This window comes from Salmo salar, chromosome ssa04, assembly GCF_905237065.1.
Source record: "Salmo salar chromosome ssa04, Ssal_v3.1, whole genome shotgun sequence".
NCBI classification, from domain to species: Eukaryota; Metazoa; Chordata; class Actinopteri; order Salmoniformes; family Salmonidae; genus Salmo; species Salmo salar.
The window spans coordinates 81,670,375-81,694,165 of NC_059445.1; the positions used below are offsets into that span (position 1 = coordinate 81,670,375).

A 23,791-nucleotide genomic window follows, 5' to 3' on the forward strand; every position below is an offset into this window, starting at 1 on the left:
ATTCACATTTTACATTTTCTTAGAATTAAGAGAATTGGACAATTAAATATTGTTTCATATTTGTATAGCAGTTACAATCACATGGCAAGCTGCCAGTGACTTTCTATTGGACTTGCTATATATTCTAATATGATGTTCTTCTTCTTCTTTTGCTCTCCTCGTCACATCCTGTTGTCTTGTTGTTAGTGCCCTCTAGTGGGAGGATCTGTGAGTTGTGTCTTGACTCAACTAATCTCTCCTCAATTTCCTTGCATCTTCTCTCCCCGCCTCCTTATCAACTCTATTGGAGGGGAAGGTCCAAGGTCCCTCCCCTCTGACCTTCTTCAAAGGGTTTTGAGAAGAAGGGAGGAACAACAGTATGGGAGGAATTGCAGAAAGATGAATTGAGATGGAGCTTTTTTACATCAGTGATTTCTTCAAGGAAGAGAGGAACTAAGGATTCATTTTTCAGTATTAGAACATAGCCTTCATGTCGTCCCCTCCCGTCTGTCCCCAGGGTCAGATCTGCAGAGCGGAGTTGGAGAAATGGTCCAGTCAGAAGTGCCAGGAGCCTGAGGTCATGCCAGAGGAGGCCCACATGTTTGACCTGGACTGCTTCCTGTCCAACATCTCCGACACCCTGTTCACCATGACCCAGAAGCCCTGCCCTGGAGCCAATGACGGACACAACAGTGAGTACCACACCACATGGTCCACTCTACTTACCTGTGGACAGGTAAACAACCTATCTACCTACCTAGTCTAGTATACTTCAAGGAACTAACTGTCTACAGATGCCTTGGCCCTGGGACAACGACGACCACAACAGTGAGTGATGTAGGCTATGCATAGTCCCTCTCAATACACTGTCTATGATACTTAAGTAAATCCATATGAAAGTGAAAATTCTTTAGTGACAAAAATAACAGAAAACTCCACTTGCTATTTATCCAACCTATGGTCATGTGAGACAATAATGCAGGAAAGAAAACACCCTACAAATAAGGAACTTCAAATGAATAAATGAGGCTGAAAATGTAGACACACCCATCTCTCTCTCTCTCTCTCTCTCTCTCTCTCTCTCTCTCTCTCTCTCTCTCTCTCTCTCTCTCTCTCTCTCTCTCTCTCTGTGTAATATTTGTGTTTTCCCTCCTCAGCGTATACCAGCAACGCTGACATGATCCAGCCAGGTCTCGCCTCACTGCAGCCCAATCTGGACGACTTCATGGATATCCCAGGTACATCCACCTCACATCTTGTGAATTTGGCTATAATACTCTCGACTGTCATGCAACGTTAAGAGTCAAATCCAAATGTAACACGGAGCTGCGCACATATCGCAGCACAGGTGTCATGATGTTGATGATTCCTGCTAAAGACATAGAATGTATGACACAGGGGACAGATCCAGTTATTATAATGTGTAGGGGTTTGATGGGGTGCTGGTCCACGGATGTTAAGTTCTAAGGAAGAGAAACGATAAAGGATTCTTTATCAGTGTATTTACTGTTGATTAGGCTTATGTTCTCAGTTGAAGAGCGTTAAAGCTACTACAATAGATGAATACCATGTACTGTATCACAGTGTGTAGCCAACCACACCACCAGGTAAACAAGTAGCCAGGTAAGCATTACATGCATCTTTAATCTGCAGTTTGTTCATCTATTATATATTTAGGGTTTTTCTTCTGAATATGCTGAGTCTGTGTTGTTGAGTCAGGTATTCCCCTGAGTCTGTGTTGTTGAGTCAGGTATTCCCCTGGGCCTGTGTTGTTGAGTCAGGTATTCCCCTGGGCCTGTGTTGTTGAGTCAGGTATTTCCCTCAGTCTAAGTTGTTGAGTCAGGTATTCCCCTGGGCCTGTGTTGTTGAGTCAGGTATTCCCCTGGGCCTGTGTTGTTGAGTCAGGTATTTCCCTCAGTCTAAGTTGTTGAGTCAGGTATTCCCCTGAGTCTGTGTTGTTGAGTCAGGTATTCACCGGGGCCTGTGTTGTTGAGTCAGGTATTCCCCTGGGCCTGTGTTGTTGAGTCAGGTATTCCCCTGGGCCTGTGTTGTTGAGTCAGGTATTTCCCTCAGTCTGTGTTGTTGAGTCAGGTATTCCCCTGGGTCTGTGTTGTTGAGTCAGGTATTTCCCTGGGCCTGTGTTGTTGAGTCAGGTATTCACAGGGGCCTGTGTTGTTGAGTCAGGTATTCCCCTGGGCCTGTGTTGTTGAGTCAGGTATTCCCCTGGGCCTGTGTTGTTGAGTCAGGTATTCCCCGGGGCCTGTGTTGTTGAGTCAGGTATTCCCCTGGGCCTGTGTTGTTGAGTCAGGTATTCCCCTGGGCCTGTGTTGTTGAGTCAGGTATTCCCCTGAGTCTGTGTTGTTGAGTCAGGTATTCCCCTGGGCCTGTGTTGTTGAGTCAGGTATTTCCCTCAGTCTGTGTTGTTGAGTCAGGTATTCCCCTGGGCCTGTGTTGTTGAGTCAGGTATTTCCCTGGGCCTGTGTTGTTGAGTCAGGTATTTCCCTGGGCCTGTGTTGTTGAGTCAGGTATTTCCCTGGGCCAGGCTCTTTGTGTCCTCTTCGTGTGTGCCATGTCAGGGGTGAGCTGGAGGTCAGTAGCTGGGTTGAGGCGCAATAGAATAGGGAAGTGGAAGCGGATGTGGTTAACCATGACTCGTGGCAAAAGGGCCCAGGATGGAGGGATGAGATGGAGGGATAGACAATAGAGGGATGGAAGGATGGAGAAATGGACATGAGGAGATGCCGGAAAGGAGAAGTTTTTTGTTTCCTTCTCCGGTGGTTTAAGTAGAGGACAACCTTATTTATTACAGTCTTTCAATGTATCACGTCCTAGTCTTTCAAGGCCCCTGTACTGTATATGTAACTGTTATGAAAGTTGTATTGTCAATTTTGTTTTGTATTTAAACGCCACTTTAAACGTGTACATGACACTGCAACACAATTTCCCCATGGGGACAATAAAGTCAGTAAGTAAGTAAGTAGTCCCCTGTTCTGTATTGTAGGCCCCTGTACTGTATTGTAGGCCCCTGTACTGTATTGTAGGCCCCTGTACTGTATTGTAGCACCTGTACTGTACTGTAGCCCCTGTACTGTACTGTAGGCCCCTGTTCTGTATTGTAGGCCCCTGCGCTGTACTGTAGGCCCCTGCTCTGTACTGTAGGCCCCTGTACTGTACTGTAGGCCCCTGCTCTGTACTGTAGGCCACTGTTCTGTATTGTAGGCCCCTGTACTGTAGGCCCCTGTTCTGTATTTTAGGCCCCTGCTCTGTACTGTAGGCCCCATGTTCTGTTATAATATCCACCCTGCACAGCCAGAAGAGGACTGGCCACCCCTCATAGCCTGGTTCCTCTCTAGGTTTCTTCCTAGGTTTTCTGGCCTTTCTAGGGAGTTTTTCCTAGGGAGTTTTTCCTAGCCACCGTGCTTCTTTCACATGCATTGCTTGCTGTTTGTGGTTTTAGGCTGGGTTTCTGTACAGCACTTTGAGATATCAGCTGATGTACGAAGGGCTATATAAATACATTTGATTTGATTTTGATTTGATTTGTACTGTAGGCCCCTGCTCTGTACTGTAGGCCCCTGTACTGTATTGTAGGCCCCTGTACTGTATTGTAGGCCCCTGCTCTGTACTGTAGGCCCCTGTTCTGTACTGTAGGCCCCTGTTCTGTACTGTAGGCCCCTGTACTGTATTGTAGGCCCCTGTACTGTAGGCCCCTGTTCTGTATTGTAGGCCCCTGTACTGTACTGTAGGACCCTGCTCTGTACTATTGGTCCTTGCTCTGTACTGTACTGTAGGCCCCTGTTCTGTACTGTAGGCCCCTGTTCTGTACTGTAGGCCCTGTACTGTACTGTAGGCCCTGTACTGTAGGCCCCTGTTCTGTACTGTAGGCCCCTGCTCTGTACCGTAGGACCTGTACTGTACTGTAGGCCCCTGTACTGTACTGTAGGCCCCTGTACTGTACTGTAGGCCCCTGTACTGTACTGTAGCAGCTGTACTGTAGGCCCCTGAATTGTACTGTAGCACCTGTACTGTAGTCCCCTGCGCTGTACTGTAGGCCCTGTACTGGAGGCCCCTGTTCTGTAGGCCCCTGTACTGTACTGTAGGCCCCCGTACTGTACTGTAGGTCCCTGTACTGTACTGTAGCACCTGTACTGTACTGTAGGCCCTGTACTGGAGGCCCTGTACTGTAGGCCCTGTACTGTAGGCCCTGTAGGCCCCTGCTCTGTACTGTAGGTCCTTATATTGTACTGTAGGCCCTGTACTGTACCCAGAGGAGGATGGAAGCTAGCTGTTCTCCGGCTACACCATGGTGCTACCCTACAGAGTGCTGTTGAGGCTACTGTAGACCTTCATTGCAAAATATTGTGTTTTAATCAATTATTTGGTGCCATGTGAATATATTTGGTATAGTTTTATCTAAAAAAAATATAACTTTTTTTTCATGTTTTACAATAATTAAAAAAATGAAATTCACTGAGGAGGATGGGCCTCCCTTTTCTCCTCTGAGGAGCCTCCTCTGTGTGAGTTGGTATTATCCTCTCCTCTGTGTGAGTTGGTATTATCCTCTCCTCTGTGTGAGTTGGTATTATCCTCAGTTGTTGGGTTGTCCACATTTTGTCTTAACTGAAGGAAGGTTTTGTATTGCTATGTATTCTTGTAGTAAATTCTCTCTGAATGTTTGCTGTATTTACGTGTTTGTGATTTTATTTTATTTGTTGGGAGAGTTATCTGTCTGAAGAGGACTCTCCCCGGAACATATTTTTTTCCCCTTTTCGAAGTTACTAAGATATTCTGTCATGATTCCATTCCCAGATCTAGGGCATACAGGTTGTGTAGGGCGATGATTGTCTTTTTTTCTCTGTCCTATCTTAGATATCTTTATGAGCTATCAGGGACAGTCGTTGGAGCGGCTGGACCAGCAGGCTGGTTATCCTGACTTTGAGAGCTCCTCATGCGGGCCTTTCTCCTCTCTGTCGACCCCTGTGGTGACCGCTCCTCAGTCAAACGTCTACACACAACTAGCTCAGGTACAGTAGCTAAGCACTTCTGCTTGTCGCTTTGTAAACGTTGTTCTTCCACTGCTAGGGGAGGAAAGGAAAACTATTCACATCCAATCACATATCGCCTGGACTATGTATTCCTCATTTTGTGTTCCTGTGTTTTCATTGCATAGTTTGTAACCTTAGAGGCTTTTTTTCTGTGAAAGTGATCATTTGACCCCAAATTGCTTTCTTCATGATTAATAACATTTACAATGATTGTCTCTTACAGCCCAACCTCTCGTCCAACTCAGGCCCTAGCTACCACAGTCATCCCCTGACCTCTGACATGACTTTCAACCCCATCAACAACCTTAAATTCAAAGGTCACCAACAACAGGATTACTACATCGAGTATCACCCTCCCGGCATGGTATCAGGGGTCGTCCCCTCTTATGGACACCAGCCTTACCCCGGCGCCGCCATCTCCATGGCAACCACTAACATACAACAGCAAGGAGACGGAACCAAAGGTCACAGGTCAAGCTCTCCCAACTCCCCAGTAAGGCCAATGTCATTTGTTTAGTTAACACTTTGAGTTTCAAAGACAGAAATCAAACTTTAACTCCAGATAACAGATCTACTTTTAATCAGAGAATGTGTTTGGTTCAGCATTGTAGCAGCAGCATGCATATTGGAAGGTCTGGATCTGAGCTGCAGCCTGGGTCTCCCTGGTCTTCAGGGATCCCACAGCTGACATCAATACACTGCCAGACGTCCACCCTGGGCCACACTGGGTTCCACACTGGGTTCCACACTGGCACCTCCCATGGTTCTGCTGTCTCTGCCTTCCTCACCCAGGACTCAACGCACACTAACACACCCCTCCTCATCCCCAAGAAAGAGAAACTCTCCCCTGTACAGATCTACGGCTCTGAGATAACTAGTTTAACAGGTAATTAAGGACAAATAGAATTTAAATGTTAACATGTTTACATGGCATGTGTGGTTGTAAAGAAAAGTTAGCATTCCTCTTTGTTGGTTTGTTTCCAGTGAGCTTTTCAAGACACTCAGGCCAGATGTCCCCAACCAACCTTCTAGAGAGAGAATTCAACCCTGAGTCTCCACCTGGACTTTCCAAAATGGAGTCAAACAAGGTAAATAAAAACAACTTCATTACTCTACTTATAATCTCGGTTAACCTAGAACTAAAATCTAGTGTAATTTGATCAGATGCTCGTGTAATTTACCATTTATGTTAAGTAGTCTTTCCACGAGAGATTACTCAACATACATCCTATGGAATACCTAAAAGTACTGTCCGATAGAAAGAAAATGATGACTCAACAAAAGACTGAATGGTAAGTTCCTATGATGTCTTTCCTAGATGAGTGGGGGTCGGTGCCGTTTATTACAGCATATTGGATGACTGTCATTCATATTCCATTCACCCAGCTCAATGTGACATCGATAGGTTTAGGCTACTACATGATACTCACATTTTCCCTGTACCCATCATGAGGTTGCTACAACCTTGCCTACGATTGAAAGTTTACAATGTTGGTGTACAGGTCAAGAGAAATTTGAGTAATTAAGGTGACAGACAGTGACACATTCAATACCAGGTTGAATACTCTGGCCTGCATCTAGCTGATCTAGGGTGTAATCATTAGTCATTAACAGTTGCAAACGAGAATTTCTATTGGACAAATTCAGTTATGTTTATAGCCTGTTTTGTTCCGTTTGCTTCCGTTTAAAAAATGTTTTTCAACAGAATTGGCGGAATGAATACACCCCTGATCATACACAAACACAGTTCACTTTCATAGCAGCCACATACAAACAGCATGATCACTTTCATAGCAGCCACATACAAACAGCATGATCACTTTCATAGCAGCCACATACAAACAGCATGATCCCTTTCATAGCAGCCACATACAAACAGCATGATCCCTTCCATAGCAGCCACATACAAACAGCATGATCCCTTCCATAGCAGCCACATACAAACAGCATGATCCCTTCCATAGCAGCCACATACAAACAGCATGATCCCTTCCATAGCAGCCACATACAAACAGCATGATCACTTTCATAGCAGCCACATACAAACAGCATGATCACTTTGATCGTTAATTCCTTCTTGTATCTACGTGCTCTCCTCCTCTCACCTTTTCCCTTCGCTTGTGGACTTCAGTGCAAAACCCATCAGTTGTCTGTGGCTAGTCGAAAAAACCTTTCCAAGCCAAACTTTCATATCATAACTGCTAACCGCTACACACAGCCTACGTCGTTGTCACCATATTAGCTAACGTCATAGTCAACATAGCTACTATAACTAACGCGTTAGTAAACCCACAACAATCAGTAGAGTGTACAGTCGTGGCCAAAGATTTTTGAGAATGACACAAATATTAATTTTCACAAAGTCTGCTGCCTCAGTTTGTATGATGGCAATTTGCAAATACTCCAGAATGTTATGAAGAGTGATCAGATGAATTGCAATTAATTGCAAAGTCCCTCTTTGCCATGCAAATGAACTGAATCCCCAAAAACATTTCCACTGCATTTCAGCCCTGCCACAAAAGGACCAGCTGACGTCATGTCAGTGATTCTCTCGTTAACACAGGTGTGAGTGTTGACGAGGACAAGGCTGGAGATCACTCTGTCATGCTGATTGAGTTTGAATAACAGACTGGAAGCTTCAAAAGGAGAGTGGTGCTTGGAATCATTGTTCTTCCTCTGTCAACCAAGGTTACCTGCAAGGAAACACGTGCCGTCATTATTGCTTTGCACAAAAAGGGCTTCACAGGCAAGGATATTGCTGCCAGTAAGATTGCACCTAAATCAACCATTTATAGGATCATCAAGAACTTCAAGGAGAGTGGTTCAATTGTTGTGAAGAAGGCTTCAGGGCGCCCAAGAAAGTCCAGCAAGAGCCAGGACCGTCTCCTAAAGTTGATTCAGCTGCGGGATCGGGGCACCACCAGTACAGAGCTTGCTCAGGAATGACAGCAGGCAGGTGTGAGTGCATCTGCACACACAGTGAGGTGAAGACTTTTGGAGGATGGCCTGGTGTCAAGAAGGGCAGCAAAGAAGCCACTTCTCTCAAGGAATAACATCAGGGACAGACTGATATTCTGCAAAAGGTACAGGGATTGGACTGCTGAGGACTGGGGTAAGGTAATTTTCTCTGATGAATCCCCTTTCCGATTGTTTGTGGCATCCGGAAAAAAGCTTGTCCGGAGAAGACAAGGTGAGCGCTACCATCAGTCCTGTGTCATGCCAACAGTAAAGCATCCTGAGACCATTCATGTGTGGGGTTGCTTCTCAACCAAGGGAGTGGGCTCACTCACAATTTTGTCTAAGAACACAGCCATGAATAAAGAATGGTACCAACACATCCTCCGAGAGCAACTTCTCCCAACCATCCAGGAACAATTTGGTGACAAACAATGCATTTTCCAGCATGATGGAGCACCTTGCCATAAGGCAAAAGTGATAACTAAGTGGCTCGGGGAACAAAACATCGATATTTTGGGTCCATGGCCAGGAAACTCCCCAGACCTTAATCCCATTGAGAAACTGTGGTCAATCCTCAAGAGGCGGGTGGACAAACAAAAACCCACAAATTCTGACAGACTCCAAGCATTGATTATGCAAGAATGGGCTGCCATCAGTCAGGATGTGGCCCAGAAGTTAATTGACAACATGCCAGGGCGGATTGCAGAGGTCTTCAAAAAGAAGGGTCAACACTGCAAATATTGACTCTTTGCATCAACTTCATGTAATTGTCAATAAAAGCCTTTGACACTTATGAAATGCTGTAATTGTGCTTCAGTATTCCATAGTAACATCTGACAAAAATATCTAAAGACACGGAAGCAGCAAACTTTGTGGAAATTAATATTTGTGTCATTCTCAAAACCTTTGGCCACTACTGTACAGTCAGCAAGCAGTTTAGCAGTTACACCAGAGGGCCCCGGTGGCAATAAATTAATAAAACCAAAAGCTTACCTTGACATGTCAGTTCATGCTGCAAGAGCTCTGATAGGTTGGAGGATGTCATCCGGAAGTTGTCATAATTACTGTGTAAGTCTATGGAAGGCAGTAGCGGTGCGTGGGTAAAATCACTGGGGAAGCCAAGCCAAGCCAATAAAAAAAGCCATATTACAACCTATGTTTGGATATTTGCGTTGTTTGCTCTATAACCTGTTCGTTCATATATGTTTTTGTTTTTTTGTTCCATCTTTGAAATGCAACAGAAATGCCATACTTTCAAATAGGAGTCTAGATGTAATTTAGATTTTGGCCACAAGATGGCAGCAGTTTTTGTGCAAAGTTTCAGATTGATCCAGTGAAGAATTACATTACTGCACAATATTTTGTATCAAGTCTGCCAGGAGTTTGCCCAAATGTGCCAAATTTGTTTATTGATACATTTTCAAGTACATATGGAGAACATCCAAAAATGCTATGCTAATAAAAAATGTAAGTTTACACACTCCCAGGAATGTCATACATGATGGATCATTAGCTTGTACACTAACTTTCACACATCTAGATGGCCGGGCGGGGTGGGTGTGGAGCCAGAGACAACAGTAGGGTCAAACTGTGGACCCCAGTTCCTACATTTGAATATAAAAATAGATTTTATCAAACAACACAACAACACAAACATGCTACATTTTATCTCTGGGACCCTCAGGATGACAAATCAGAGCAAGATTACTGAATGTAAGTAGGTCATTTACCTTCAGAGGTGAATGTATCAAACCAGTTGCCATGATAAAAGTGTTTTGTTGTTGTGCACTATCCTCAAACAATAGCATGGTATTTCACTGTAATAGCTACTTTTAATTGGACACTGTTGTTAGATTAACCATAATTTAAGCTTTCTGCTCATATAAGACATGTCTATGTTCCAGGAAGTTGGATGTTGTATACAACGTCATTCTAGTCACATTAGCATGTCAGCAACAACCGTCCCAGTTTAGGGACACCCATCCCAGTTTAGGGACACCCATCCCAGTTTAGGGACACCCATCCCAGTTTAGGGACACCCATCCCAGTTTAGGGACACCCATCCCGGTTTAGGGACACCCATCCCAGTTTAGGGACACCCATCCCAGTTTAGGGACACCCATCCCAGTTTAGAGACACGCATCCCAGTTTAGGGACACCCATCCCGGTTTAGGGACACCCATCCCAGTTTAGGGACACCCATCCCAGTTTAGGGACACCCATCGCGTAGAGGATATAGGCTATAGTAAGGCCGTGACAACAAAAAGACAGTCACACAGTGGCGGAACAAATTAAACTACACATACGTTTGTTTCATCACAAAACCGGATAGAAACATCTGTCCGGCGAAGTCCTCAATGTACATATTACACGTAACAAACAGTTATATGACCTGCAGCATGTTCAAGCAAGTTCATGTTTTCCACAGTTCATTAAACTACTGATTTAGAACCACTGAGTTGGCTACCGCAAGTCAACACAAAGGACAACAGGAGCACTGCCTCCACTATTCCAGCACCATTTCACCTTAAACATTTAAACATCATCAAATCAACAAGGCTATATATTCTTAGTTTAATATACTGAAAACAAACTTAAAGATACCAAAAACTATTTAGTCCAATCAATGTTGCTAAATATCATGTGGCTGTCCATGGTACTGATTTTCTGCCTCTCTGTGTGTTAGTGCGTGCTTGCGTGAGCGTGAAACAAAATAATTGACTCACTCTACTTGTAGACTAGTTGAACACCAATGCCATCCTCCTCTCTTTCATGTTGTGAAAATGATCTATGACTCTGTCATGCAGTACGCTTTAAAGTTTTGGTTCTCATAGGCTACCGAGCTAAAATGCTTGCTAGCCTAACTTCTTTGCATGGGCAACAATGAACCAGTTAAGTTAGCTAGCTAGTTAACGTAAGCCTACTAGGCTACATATTGAACTTAAATAATCTCAGGCCAGTGGCACAATATATGAATTTATGGTTAGATCAGAATCTCCGTCATAATCAAGGTCCTGTACAGAGAATTGAGTCAAAACCACAAGTCCAAATCCACATCTCCATCCATAACTTAGGAAAGGGACGATTTAGCAAGCTAGCTTCTGTAGGACATCAACACAAGCAGACCAGAAACAGACACGTTTGTCTGACAATGATGACATTTTGCATCAGGATGTGATTTGATTGGTGTGAAGCCAATTCCAAACTGCTGCACCAGGACAACAAAGCTCAGCTCAATGCTAATTGGCTAATTATTTGTTATTTATTTTAACAAGGGAGGCCAAGGGAGGCCAAATGCTTGCTGGCATCAATCAAATGCTACAGCAGCAATATGTCATACAATCAAACAAGCTAAGCGTCAGTATAGAGACAAAGTAGAGTCGCAATTCAACGGCTCAGACACGAAAGGTATGTGGCAGGGTCTACAGTCAATCACGGACTATAAAACGACGTAGAAGGCGCAGCAGCGCCTCTTCAACCTCAGGAGGCTGAAGAAATTCGGCTTGTCACCAAAAACACACAAACTTTTACAGATGCACAATCGAGAGCATCCTGTCGGGGCTGTATCACCGCCTTGTACGGCAACTGCTCCGCCCATAACCGGAAGGCTCTCCAGAGGGTAGTGAGGTCTGCACAACGCATCACCGGGTGCAAACTACCTGCCCGCCAGGACACCTACACCACCCGATGGCACAGGAAGGCCAAAAAGATCATCAAGGACAACAACCACCCGAGCCACTGCCTGTTCACCCCGCTATCATCCAGAAGGCGAGGTCAGTACAGGTGCATCAAAGCTGGGACCGAGAGACAGAAAAACAGCTTCTATCTCAAGGCCATCAGACTGTTCAAATCAAAATCAAATCAAATGTATTTATATAGCCCTTCGTACATCAGCTGATATCTCAAAGTGCTGTACAGAAACCCAGCCTAAAACCCCAAACAGCAAGCAATGCATGTGAAAGGTGCACGGTGGCTAGGAAAAACTCCCTAGGAAAAACTCCCTAGAAAGGCCAAAAACCTAGGAAGAAACCTAGAGAGGAACCAGGCTATGAGGGGTGGCCAGTCCTCTTCTGGCTGTGCCGGGTGGATATTATAACAGAACATGGTCAAGATGTTAAAATGTTCATAAATAACCAGCATGGTCAAATAATAATAATCATAGTAGTTGTCGAGGGTGCAACAAGCACGTCCGGTGAACAGGTCAGGGTTCCATAGCAGAACAGTTGAAACTGGAGCAGCAGCACGGCCAGGTGGACTGGGGACAGCAAGGAGTCATCATGCCAGGTAGTCCTGAGGCATGGTCCTAGGGCTCAGGTCCTCCGAGATAAAGAAAGAAAGAGAGAAAGAGAGAATTAGAGAGAGCATATTTAAATTCACACAGGACACCGGATAAGACAAGAGAAATACTCCAGATGTAACAGACTGACCCTAGCCCCCCGACACATGAACTACTGCAGCATAAATACTGGAGGCTGAGACAGGAGGGATCAGAAGACACTGTGGCCCCATCCGATGATACCCCCGGACAGGGCCAAACAGGCAGGATATAACCCCACCCACTTTGCCAAAGCACAGCTCCCACACCACTAGAGGGATGTCTCCAACCACCAACTTACCGTCCTAAGACAAGGCCGAGTATAGCCCACAAAGATCTCCGCCACGGCACAACCCAGACAGGAAGACCACGTCAGTGACTCAACCCACTCAAGTGACACACCCCTCCCATGGACGGCATGGAAGAACACCAGTAAGCCAGTGACTCAGCCCCTGTAATAGGGTTAGAGGCAGAGAATCCCAGTGGAGAGAGGGGAACCGGCAAGGCAGAGACAGCAAGGGCGGTTCGTTGCTCCAGCCTTTCCGTTCACCTTCACACTCCTGGGCCAGACTATACTTAATCATAGGACCTACTGAAGAGATAAGTCTTCAGTAAAGACTTAAAGGTTGAGACTGGGTCTGCGTCTCTCACATGGGTAGGCAGACCATTCCATAAAAATGGAGCTCTATAGGAGAAAGCCCTACCTTCAGTCATTTGCTTAGAAATTCTAGGGACAATTAGGAGGCCTGCGTCTTGTGACCGTAGCGTACGTGTAGGTATGTACGGCAGGACCAAATCGGAAAGATAGGTAGGAGCAAGCCCATGTAATGCTTTGTAGGTTAGCAGTAAAACCTTGAAATCAGCCCTTGCCTTAACAGGAAGCCAGTGTAGGGAGGCTAGCACTGGAGTAATATGATCACATTTTTTGGTTCTAGTCAGGATTCTAGCAGCCGTATTTAGCACTAACTGAAGTTTGTTTAGTGCTTTATCCGGGTAGCCGGAAAGTAGAGCATTGCAGTAGTCCAGCCTAGAAGTAACAAAAGCATGGATTAATTTTTCTGCATCATTTTTGGACAGAAAGTTTCTGATTTTTGCAATGTTACGTAGATGGAAAAAAGCTGTCCTTGAAACAGTCTTGATATGTTCTTCAAAAGAGAGATCAGGGTCCAGAGTAACGCCGAGGTCCTTCACAGTTTTATTTGAGACGACTGTACAACCATCCAGATTAATTGTCAGATTCAACAGAAGATCTCTTTGTTTCTTGGGACCTAGAACAAGCATCTCTGTTTTGTCCGAGTTTAAAAGTAGAAAGTTTGCAGCCATCCACTTCTTTATGTCTGAAACACAGGCTTCTAGCTAGGGCAATTTTGGGGCTTCACCATGTTTCATTGAAATGTACAGCTGTGTGTCATCCGCATAGCAGTGAAATTTAACATTATGTTTTCGAATGACATCCCCAAGAGGTAAAATATATAGTGAAAACAATAGTGGTCCTAAAACGGAACCTTGAGGAACACCGAAATTTACAATTGATTTGTCAGAGGACAAACCATTCACAGAGACAAACTGATATCTTTCCGACAGATAAGATCTAAACCAGGCCAGAACTTGTCCATGTAGACCAATTTGGGTTTCCAATCTCTCCAAAAGAATGTGGTGATCGATGGTATCAAAAGCAGCACTAAGGTCTAGTAGCACGAGGACAGATGCAGAGCCTCTGTCTGACATCATTAAAAGGTCATTTACCACCTTCACAAGTGCAGTCTCAGTGCTATGATGGGGTCTAAAACCAGACTGAAGCGTTTTGTATACATTGTTTGTCTTCAGGAAGGCAGTGAGTTGCTAGCCAACAGCTTTTTCTAAAATTTTTGAGAGGAATGGAAGATTCGATATAGGCCGATAGTTTTTTATAATTTCTGGGTCAAGATTCGGCTTTTTCAAGAGAGGCTTTATTACTGCCACTTTTAGTGAGCTTGGTACACATCCGGTGGATAGAGAGCCGTTTATTATGTTCAACATAGGAGGGCCAAGCACAGGAAGCAGCTCTTTCAGTAGTTTAGTTGGAATAGGGTCCAGTATGCAGCTTGAGGGTTTAGAGGCCATGATTATTTTCATCATTGTGTCAAGAGATATAGTACTAAAACACTTTAGTATCTCCCTTGATCCTAGGTCCTGACAGAGTTGTGCAGACTCAGGACAATGGAGCGTAATTTGCTTTCTAATGATCATGATCTTTTCCTCAAAGAAGTTCATAAATGTATTACTGCTGAAGTGAAAGCCATTCTCCATTTTCCTCAATTAAGTTGGAAAAATAGGATGATCGAGCAGCAGTGAGGGCTGTGCCATCACTAACATTGAGTTGCTGCTGCCAACATACTGACTCAACTCCAGCTACTTTAACAATGGAAAAATGTATGTAATAAATGTACCACTAGCCACTTTAAACAATGCCACTTCATATAATGTTTACATACCCTACATTACTCATCTCATATGTATATACTGTACTCTATACCATCTACTGCATCTTGCCATCTTGATGTAATGTATCACTAGCCACTTTAAACAATGCCACTTTTATATGTTTACATATACCCTACATTACTCATCTCATATATATATATATATACTGTATATACTGTACTCTATACCATCTACTGCATCTTGCCTATGCCGTTCTATACCATCACTCATTCATATATTTTTTTATGTACTTATTCATTCCTTTACACTTGTGTGTATAAGGTAATTGTTGTGAAATTGTTAGGTTAGATTACTCGTTGGATATTACTGCATTGTCGGAACTAGAATCACAAGTATTTCACTACACTCGCATTAACGTCTGCTAACCATGTGTATGTGACCAATAGAATTTGATTTGATAACTCTTTTGTTCCAGACAGCATCAGATACATGGGCTACACTACGGAGGCAGAGAGGGGGCGCTGTTTCCCCTCGCTCTGATTATTTATACATATGGAATTGTTTTAAGATGGTCATACCATGGATCATTTAGTTATTTGATATTGAATATTACACAATTATTTTGTAAAATATTGAATTTGGCATGTACTACTATAGCCCATAGAAACGCATCGAATAAGAGATTCATCAATTGCAACAAAAATAAGGATCTGTCCAATATCTAAGAGATATAAGAAAGCTCAGGAAATATATATATATATAACTGAACTACAGGGAACCATGTTCTACTAACTGAACTACAGAGCACCATGTTCTACTAACTGAACTACAGAGCACCATGTTCTACTAACTGAACTACAGAGGACCATGTTCTACTAGCTGAACTACAGAGGACCATGTTCTACTAACTGAACTACACAGGACCATGTTCTACTAACTGAACTACAGAGGACCATGTTCTACTAACTGAACTACAGAGGACCATGTTCTACTAACTGAACTACAGAGCACCATGTTCTACTAACTGAACTACAGAGAACCATGTTCTACTAGCTGAACTACAGAGGACCATGTTCTACTAACTGAACTACAGAGGACCATGATCTACTAACTGAACTACAGAGAACCATGTTCTACTAACTGAGCTACAGAGGACCATGTTCTACTAACTGAGCTCCAGAGGACCATGTTCTACTAACTGAACTACAGAGGACCACGTTCTACTAACTGAACTACAGAGGACCATACAGTTAATAATATACAATACAGTAGGCAATCACACAGTTCTTGATCTATGACATGTGTGTGTGTTGCAGACACAGTCCAGAGGGATAACTCACATCTCTGCTGAGCAGAAGAGACGTTTCAACATCAAGCTAGGCTTTGATACTCTGCACAGTCTCGTCACCACGATGAGCACTCAGCCAAGTATAAAGGTAAGCACTCGTGACGTTTTTTCCCCCAACACGTTTAAGTTGAGACACTGTTACCTAACTCCGTAAAAACAAAAATACACTTGCGTCGGGCTGGGGGTTTTGTATCTTGTTAAGGGTTTCCGAGTGGCCCAGCGGTCTAAGGCACTGCATCTCAGTGCAAGAGGCATCACTACAGACTCTGGTTGGAATCCAGGCTGTATCACATAAGGCCGTGATTGGGAGTCCCATAGGGTGGCGCGAAATTGGCCCAGCGCTGTCCAGGTTTGGACGGGGGAGGCCATCATTGTAAATAAAAATGTGTTCTTAACTGACTTGCCTAGTTAAATAAAAAATACATTTAAGGAAGGGTTAAGGTTTGGGATGGCATTAAAATAGGGAGACGTTTAGGAATTAATTCTGAATGGTTACGTTTACGGTTAAAGTTTGGGAAAGGCTTAAAATAGGGTTAAGGGTTAAAGGTTGGGATGGGGTTTAAGGTTAAAGGTTGGGAAAGGCTTAAAATAGGGTTAAGGGTTAAAGGTTGGGATGGGGTTTAAGGTTAAAGGTTGGGATAGGGTTAAAGGTTAGGATAGGGTTAAGGGTTAAAGTTTGGGATAGGGTTAGGGTTAAAGGTTAGGATATGGTTAAGGGTTATAGTTTGGGATAGGGTTAGGGTTAAAGGTTAGGATAGGGTTAAGGGTTAAATGTTGGGAAAGGGTTAAGGGTTAAAACAGAAAAGCTAAAAACGATTGCCTAGCACTGGGATTGAACACGTGACCTTTGTCGCCGGAACGTGGCTCTTCCACCCATCCATCATCCCCTTCCACAACGCTCTAGCAAGCCGCCAGCCCACGTGGCTCTTCCACCATCCCCTTCCACAATGCTGTAGCAAGCCGCCAGCCCACGTGGCTCTTCCACCATCCCCTTCCACAACGCCCTAGCAAGCTGCCAGCCCACGTGACTCTTCCACTCATCCACCATCCCCTTTCTCAACGCTCTAGCAAGCCGCCAGCCCACGTGGCTCTTCCACCCATCCACCATCCCCTTCCACAACGTTCTAGCAAGCCGCCAGCCCACGTGGCTTTTCCACCCATCCACCATCCCCTTCCACAAAGCTCTAGCAAGCCGCCAGCCCACGTGGCTCTTCCACCCATCCACCATCCCCTTCCACAATGCTCTAGCAAGCCGCCAGCCCACATTGCTCTTCCACCCATCCACCATCCCCTTCCACAACGCTCTAGCAAGCCGCCAGCCCACATGGCTCTTCCACCCATCCACCATCCCCTTCCACAAAGCTCTAGCAAGCCGCCAATCCACGTGGCTCTTCCACCATCCCCTTCCACAATGCCCTAGCAAGCCACCAGCCCACGTGGCTCTTCCACCCATCCACCATCCCCTTCCACAAAGCTCTAGCAAACCGCCAGCCCATGTGGCTCTTCCACCCATCCACCATCCCCTTCCACAACGCTCTAGCAAGCCACCAGCCCACATGGCTCTTCCACCCATCCACCATACCCTTCCACAACGCTCTAGCAAGCCGCCAGCCCACATGGCTCTTCCACCATCCACCATCCCCTTCCACAATGCCCTAGCAAGCCGCCAGTCCACGTGGCTCTTCCACCATCCCCTTCCACAATGCCCTAGCAAGCCGCCAGCCCACGTAGCTCTTCCACCCATCTACCATCCCCTTCCACAACGCTCTAGCAAGCCGCCAGCCCACGTGGCTCTTCCACCCATCCACCATCCCCTTCCACAACGCCCTAGCAAGCCGCCAGCCCACGTGGCTCTTCCACCCATCCACCATCCCCTTCCACAACGCTCTAGCAAGCCGCCAGCCAACTTTGAGGTAACAACGCTCACCGTTGCCCCCTAGTGGCCGGTTTTGAAGGCAATTCTAGACGTTCTTGGGACCCGGATGGTCTAACTTTGACTTGAAACTAAAGCGATCTCCCTGAGGTAGTGAGGCATTGAGGCAGGAATGCACTGCACAAGGCACAGTGTTGTAGAGGATTGGGAGCTGCACTGAGCTGCAATGCTTCTGGTAATGATAGGTGTTGCGTTGAAACATAGTTTCAGTGTATAACATTACTTCTCTGTATTTCATCTTCATTACATACTGTATGTCTCTGTGTCCCAGATCAGCAAGGCCATGACGCTACAGAAGACAGCAGAGTACATCAGTAAGATTCAGCAGGAGAGAGCTCAGCTGCACGAGGAGGCTCAGAGACTCAGAGGCCAGATTCTGCTCCTTAACTCTGCCATCAAGTAAGAAATGCACTAAACATACTGTACATAACATACGTGTGTGTGTGTGTGTGTGTGTGTGTGTGTGTGTGTGTGTGTGTGTGTGTGTGTGTGTGTGTGTGTGTGTGTGTGTGTGTGTGTGTGCGTCACAGGAGGTTGGTGGCACATTAATTGGGGAGGATGGGCTCGTGGTCATGTCTGGAGCGGAATGGGTAGAATGGTATCAAGTACGTCAAACACATGGTTTCCAGGTGGTTGATGCCGTTCCATTAGTGCTGTTCCAGCCATTATTATGAGTCGTCCTCCCTTCAGCAGCCTCCTGTGGCGTGCGTGTTTATGTGTATGTGATCATAACAAGCCTCTCCCGATGCAGTGTGTACCAGCTGCAGCTGCCCGTCACTGGCGTGCCCATCACCTGCCAACGCTTTGACCACATGAGGGAGAAGTTCAGAGAGTACGTCCGGGCACAGACACTACAGAACTGGAAGTTCTGGATCGTATCCTTCTCCACTCTCCCTGGCCACAGGAACCTTTAGGTTAAACATACGTTCAGTGTTAGATCTGGGCCTGTATTCACAACAACAACAACAAAAGCGTCTCAGTGTAGGAATGATGACATAGGGAAGGATCTGCTTTTTAGATATTCATAAATAAGATGAAATGGATCCTCATTACAAATGCTGAGACGCCTTTTGCATATGGCTCCTGGAGTGAGTGGCTCACAGAGGAAAAGACAGTCACACAATATGGTTATGTAAATATCCTGTATTGTGCTTTGCATTGTGTGTCCTGTACTGTATATATATATATATATATATGTGTGTGTTGTCATAGATAATAAAACATAGATCAGAATGGTTCTTTCCTAAACACTAGCTCAGTTCAGCATCATGGTAGAGCCCCTGTTTGAGTCCTATAACAGGATGGTGTCTACAGTCAGTGTAGAGGATCTGTGTCGTACTACTCTGTCCTGGCTGGACCAGCACTGCTCCCTACCTGCCCTCAGACCCAGTGAGTTCACATTCACCAGCTTCAATGACTATCAGTTAATCATGTCTGTCTGTCTGTCTGTCTGTCTGTCTGTCTGTCTGTCTGTCTGTCTGTCTGTCTGTCTGTCTGTCTGTCTGTCTGTCTGTCTGTCTGTCTGTCTGTCTGTCTGTCTGTCTGTCTGTCTGTCTGTCTGTCTGTCTGTCTGTTTTTTCTTTTTTTCTCGCTCTTCATCTCCCTCTTACCTGATTCTCTCTCTCTCTCTCCCTCTGTTTCTGTCCTCAGTGGTCCTTAGCTCACTCCGTCTCCTCAGCACATCCACGTCCATCCTGACAGACCCCAGTCTGGTCCCAGAGCAGGCCACCCATGCAGTCACCCAGGCTCAGTGCCTCCCCCACCCCACCCTACCCGTCCCCAGGACCATTCCCCCTCCACGTGGCCCATCAACACCCCTACAACGTGGCCCATCAACACCCCTTCTACGTGGCCCATCAACACCCCTTCCTCATGGCCCATCAACAGGGAAAACACACAGCCCATGTGACCCTATGGAACAATTTCAATAGATGGAAAACCAAGCCGTGCCAAAGGATCACAGAGCTGAACCCACTTTAAAGCACACATACAGCAGGTACTAGTGCTGAGCGATTTACTGAAATGTCTGCCATTTTTCAGCTTTTAAAACAACATCAGTTTAATTATTTGAATTCCATTTCGTTCTGTTTTTTTTTCTGTGATTGTAATGCTCAGTTTCTCTAGAGATAAATCAGATCAAGCCTGAACTGTGCGATGTAGTAGACCAATATTCTACATAGTTTAGCGCAGAAAACGTGGTAATTAACTACAATGACCCTAATCCATTGCACGTCTGTTTGTCCGGTTTGTGTTGGGCAGACACAGACAAGGAGAGGATAGACAGGAGAACGATGGAGAGTGATAGAAAGCAATTGCTTCGCTAAGTATCTCTACCTGAAAATACATGATCTAAGAAATTGATAGTTGGTATTCAGTAGTCAAATTATTTACTTTGCCTTATTTACTTTGAAGAACAACTAAAATTGTGATTTTGTCAGACAGCATAGACTGCAGCTCTATAGAGATGAGATAATGACTTGGAATGAAATAATACAGTCAACAAATAGCCCTAAAACAAATATAATAATATACATAACTGTAATATTATATTAATGTAAAGTAATGTGAATAAATTATTGTCAATAAGTGATAAGCAGTAATGGGCAGTCACTACCGTCATGGGACTTTTATTCATTGTGTTGTTACAGCATTCAACCCCCATAATGCATAGTGCGTTTAATGTCCCCCCCCCCAAAAAAAAAGACCGAAAACGAAATTGGAAATAGTTTATTTTTATTTAATTTTTTTAATCAAACTTAAACCGAACACACCTCAAAAAGCACTGTTAGGTACGGTACGGATGGTTCAGTACCCAAAATAAGTACATCCTTGGAGGGGCCAGAACATGTCTCTCCTTCACAAAATGGATTTATGTACAGTACCAGTCAAAGGTGTGGACACACCTACTTATTCCAGGGTTTTTCTATATTTTTACTATTTTCTACATTGTAGAATAATAGTGAAGACATCAAAACTATGAAATAACACACATGGAATCATGTAGTAACCAAAAAAAGTTTTAAACAAATCAACATTTATTTTAGATTCTTCAAAGTAGCCACCCTTTGCCTTGATGACAGCTTTGCACACTCTTGGCATTCTCCCAACCAGCTTCATGAGGTAATCACCTGGAATGCATTTCAATGAACAAGTGTGCGTTGTTAAAAGTTCATTTGTGGAATTTCTTTCCTTCTTAATGCGTTTGAGCCAATCACTTGTGTTGTGACAAGGTAGGGGTGGTATACAGAAGACAGACCTATTTGGTACAAGACCAAGTCCATATTATCCTTTCTGGCGCAGGCGTCCCGCTAGCGACCCACCTCGACAACATCCGGTGAAATTGCAGAGCGCCAAATTCAAAATACAGAAAACGTCATATTTAACCTTCATGATAATACAAGTGTCATACATCATTCTTTAGCTTAAAATCTTGGCAATCTAATCGCATCGTCGGATTTCAAAAAGGCTTTACGGCGAAAGCACAGCATTTGATTATCTGAGGTCAGCGCCCCACAACAGCATATTATCCAAACAAGCACAGGCGTCACAAAATGGCAAATAGCGACAAAATAAGTCACTTACCTTTTGAAGATCTTCCTTTTATCACAATCACAAGAGTCCCCGGAACACAATGAATGGTTGTTTTGTTCGATAAAGTCCATCTTTATATCCCAAATAGTCCAATTAGTAGGCGTCATTGAGTTCAGTAATCCACCCGTTCAGAATGCAGACATTAGGAGTTCCAAAAGTTACCAGTAAAAGTTTATCCAAACAAATCAAACGACATTTCTAATTCATTATTAGGTACTCTAATATCTAAATAAACAATAATATTTCATACGGAGCGAACTATTTTCGTTAGGAAAGGAAAAGAACACAGCACGCTCCCTCGGTCACACGCTCAATGAGACTAGTTTTGCCATGGGACTTCCTTTGGATAAACAACTATTCCTCGTTGGTTTTTCAGAATAAAAGCCTGAAACCATGTATAAAGACTATTGACATCTAGTGGAAGCCATAAGAACTGCAATTTGGGAGGCGGGAGTCTTTGTATTCAATAGGTTAAGCTTGGAATTGGCTGGCAGGTCAACAGAAAAAAATTGGTCCTCGGGTTTTCGCCTGCCAAATCAGTTCTGTTATACTCACAGACATACTTTTAACAGTTTTAGAAACTTCAGAGTGTTTTCTATCCAAATCTACCAATTATATGCATATCCTAGCTTCTGGGCCTGAGTGACAGGCAGTTTACTTTGGGCACCTCAATCATCCAAACTTCGAATACTTCCCCCTAGCCTTAAAGAGTTTTAAGGTGAGAACAGCTCAAATAAGCAAAGAGAAACGACAGTCCATCATTACTTTAAGAAATGAAGGTCAGTCAATACAGAACATTACAAGAACTTTTAAAGTTTGTTCAAGTGCAGTCGCAAAAACCATCAAGTGCTATGATGAAACTAGTTCTCATGAGGACCGCCACAGGAAAGGAAGACGCAGAGTTACCTCTGCTGCAGAGAATAAGTTCATTAGAGTTACCAGCCTCAGAAATTGCAGCCCAAATAAATGCTTCACAGAGTTCAAGTAACAGACACATCTCAATATCAACTGTTCAGGGGAGACTGTGTGAATCAGGCCTTCGTGGTCGAATTGCTGCAAAGAATCCACTACTAAAGGACACCAATAAGAAGAAGAGACTTGCTTGGACCAAGAAACACGAGCAATGGACATTAGACCGGTGGAAATCTGTCCTTTGGTCTGATGAGTCCAAAATTGAGATTTTTGGTTCCAACCACTGTGTCTTTGTGAGATGCAGAGTAGGTCAACGGATGATCTCTGCATGTGTGGTTCCCACCGTGAAGCATGGAGGAGGTGTGATGGTGTGGGGGTGCTTTGCTGGTGACACAGTCAGTGATTTATTTAGAATTCAAGGCACACTTAACCAGCATGGCTACCACAGCATTCTGCAGTGATACGCCATCCCATCTGGTTTGGGCTTAGTGGGACTATCATTTGTTTTTTAACAGGACAATAACCCAAAACACACCTCCAGGCTGTGTAAGGGCTATTTTTTGATCCAGCCCTGAAACATCCAAGTCTACTTATCAAGGTCCTTCCTGTTGAGCAGCTGATGTTTAGGTTACGATGTGGTTTGACCAGGGCCTTGAACAAAAGTCTGCAAAACCCATGCAGTAGCTATGCTGGAGGATGGTTGCCACCCTTGATATAAAATAATGCAACATTACAACCAAATACTTTTTGTTTTTATAAAAGTATTCCTTCATTCAAAGAATCAGGTATCAAATGGATAAGGTAGGCTACTTCAGAGCAAGGTATCTATAAGTAGACATGTTTATATACTAGGCTCATATATTCATGTTTCAAGGGGAGATCTATGCACAGCAAGTTATTTTTCGATTAGGCTATTCTTAGAATATTTCTTTACGTTGTCGCAATTACATGGCTACTTCGGAATCCCAGTTTTCAAACGGTGCCTATGTATTTACACTATCTAGGCTACAGTGCCGTTGGAATGGCGACAACGACACTCATGCTTAGTTAGCTATAGGCAACTAGCGAGATAACTGCTACAAGTTATGTTTGGAATTTGCTATCTAGTTAGTCTGTTTCGCTGTCATTATTTTATACCTGCTGCTGGAATGTCGAGTTCTCTCTCGGGAAACGGCCCTCTTGCACTGGCACACACGAGACACACACACACGAGACACGCACTGAAGGATCATTCCGACAATGGCTGATATGTCGATTTTTTTGTTGTTGTGATTGATAATATTTAA

General features: G+C 44.3%; 1 protein-coding gene across 1 annotated transcript; it reads left to right on the top strand.

Annotated features, from left to right (window-relative positions):
- The first annotated feature begins 469 nt into the window (after positions 1–469).
- LOC106603943 (carbohydrate-responsive element-binding protein) lies at positions 470–20,528 on the top strand. The gene is made up of 11 exons (XM_014198199.2): positions 470–671; positions 1,137–1,217; positions 4,849–5,003; positions 5,248–5,517; positions 5,628–5,910; positions 6,009–6,112; positions 16,038–16,157; positions 18,274–18,401; positions 18,754–18,877; positions 19,262–19,391; positions 19,653–20,528. Exons 1-11 carry the CDS (start codon positions 470–472, stop codon positions 19,931–19,933), a joined length of 1,878 nt encoding a protein of 625 aa, XP_014053674.2. The 3' UTR covers positions 19,934–20,528.
- Positions 20,529–23,791: the final 3,263 nt, after the last annotated feature.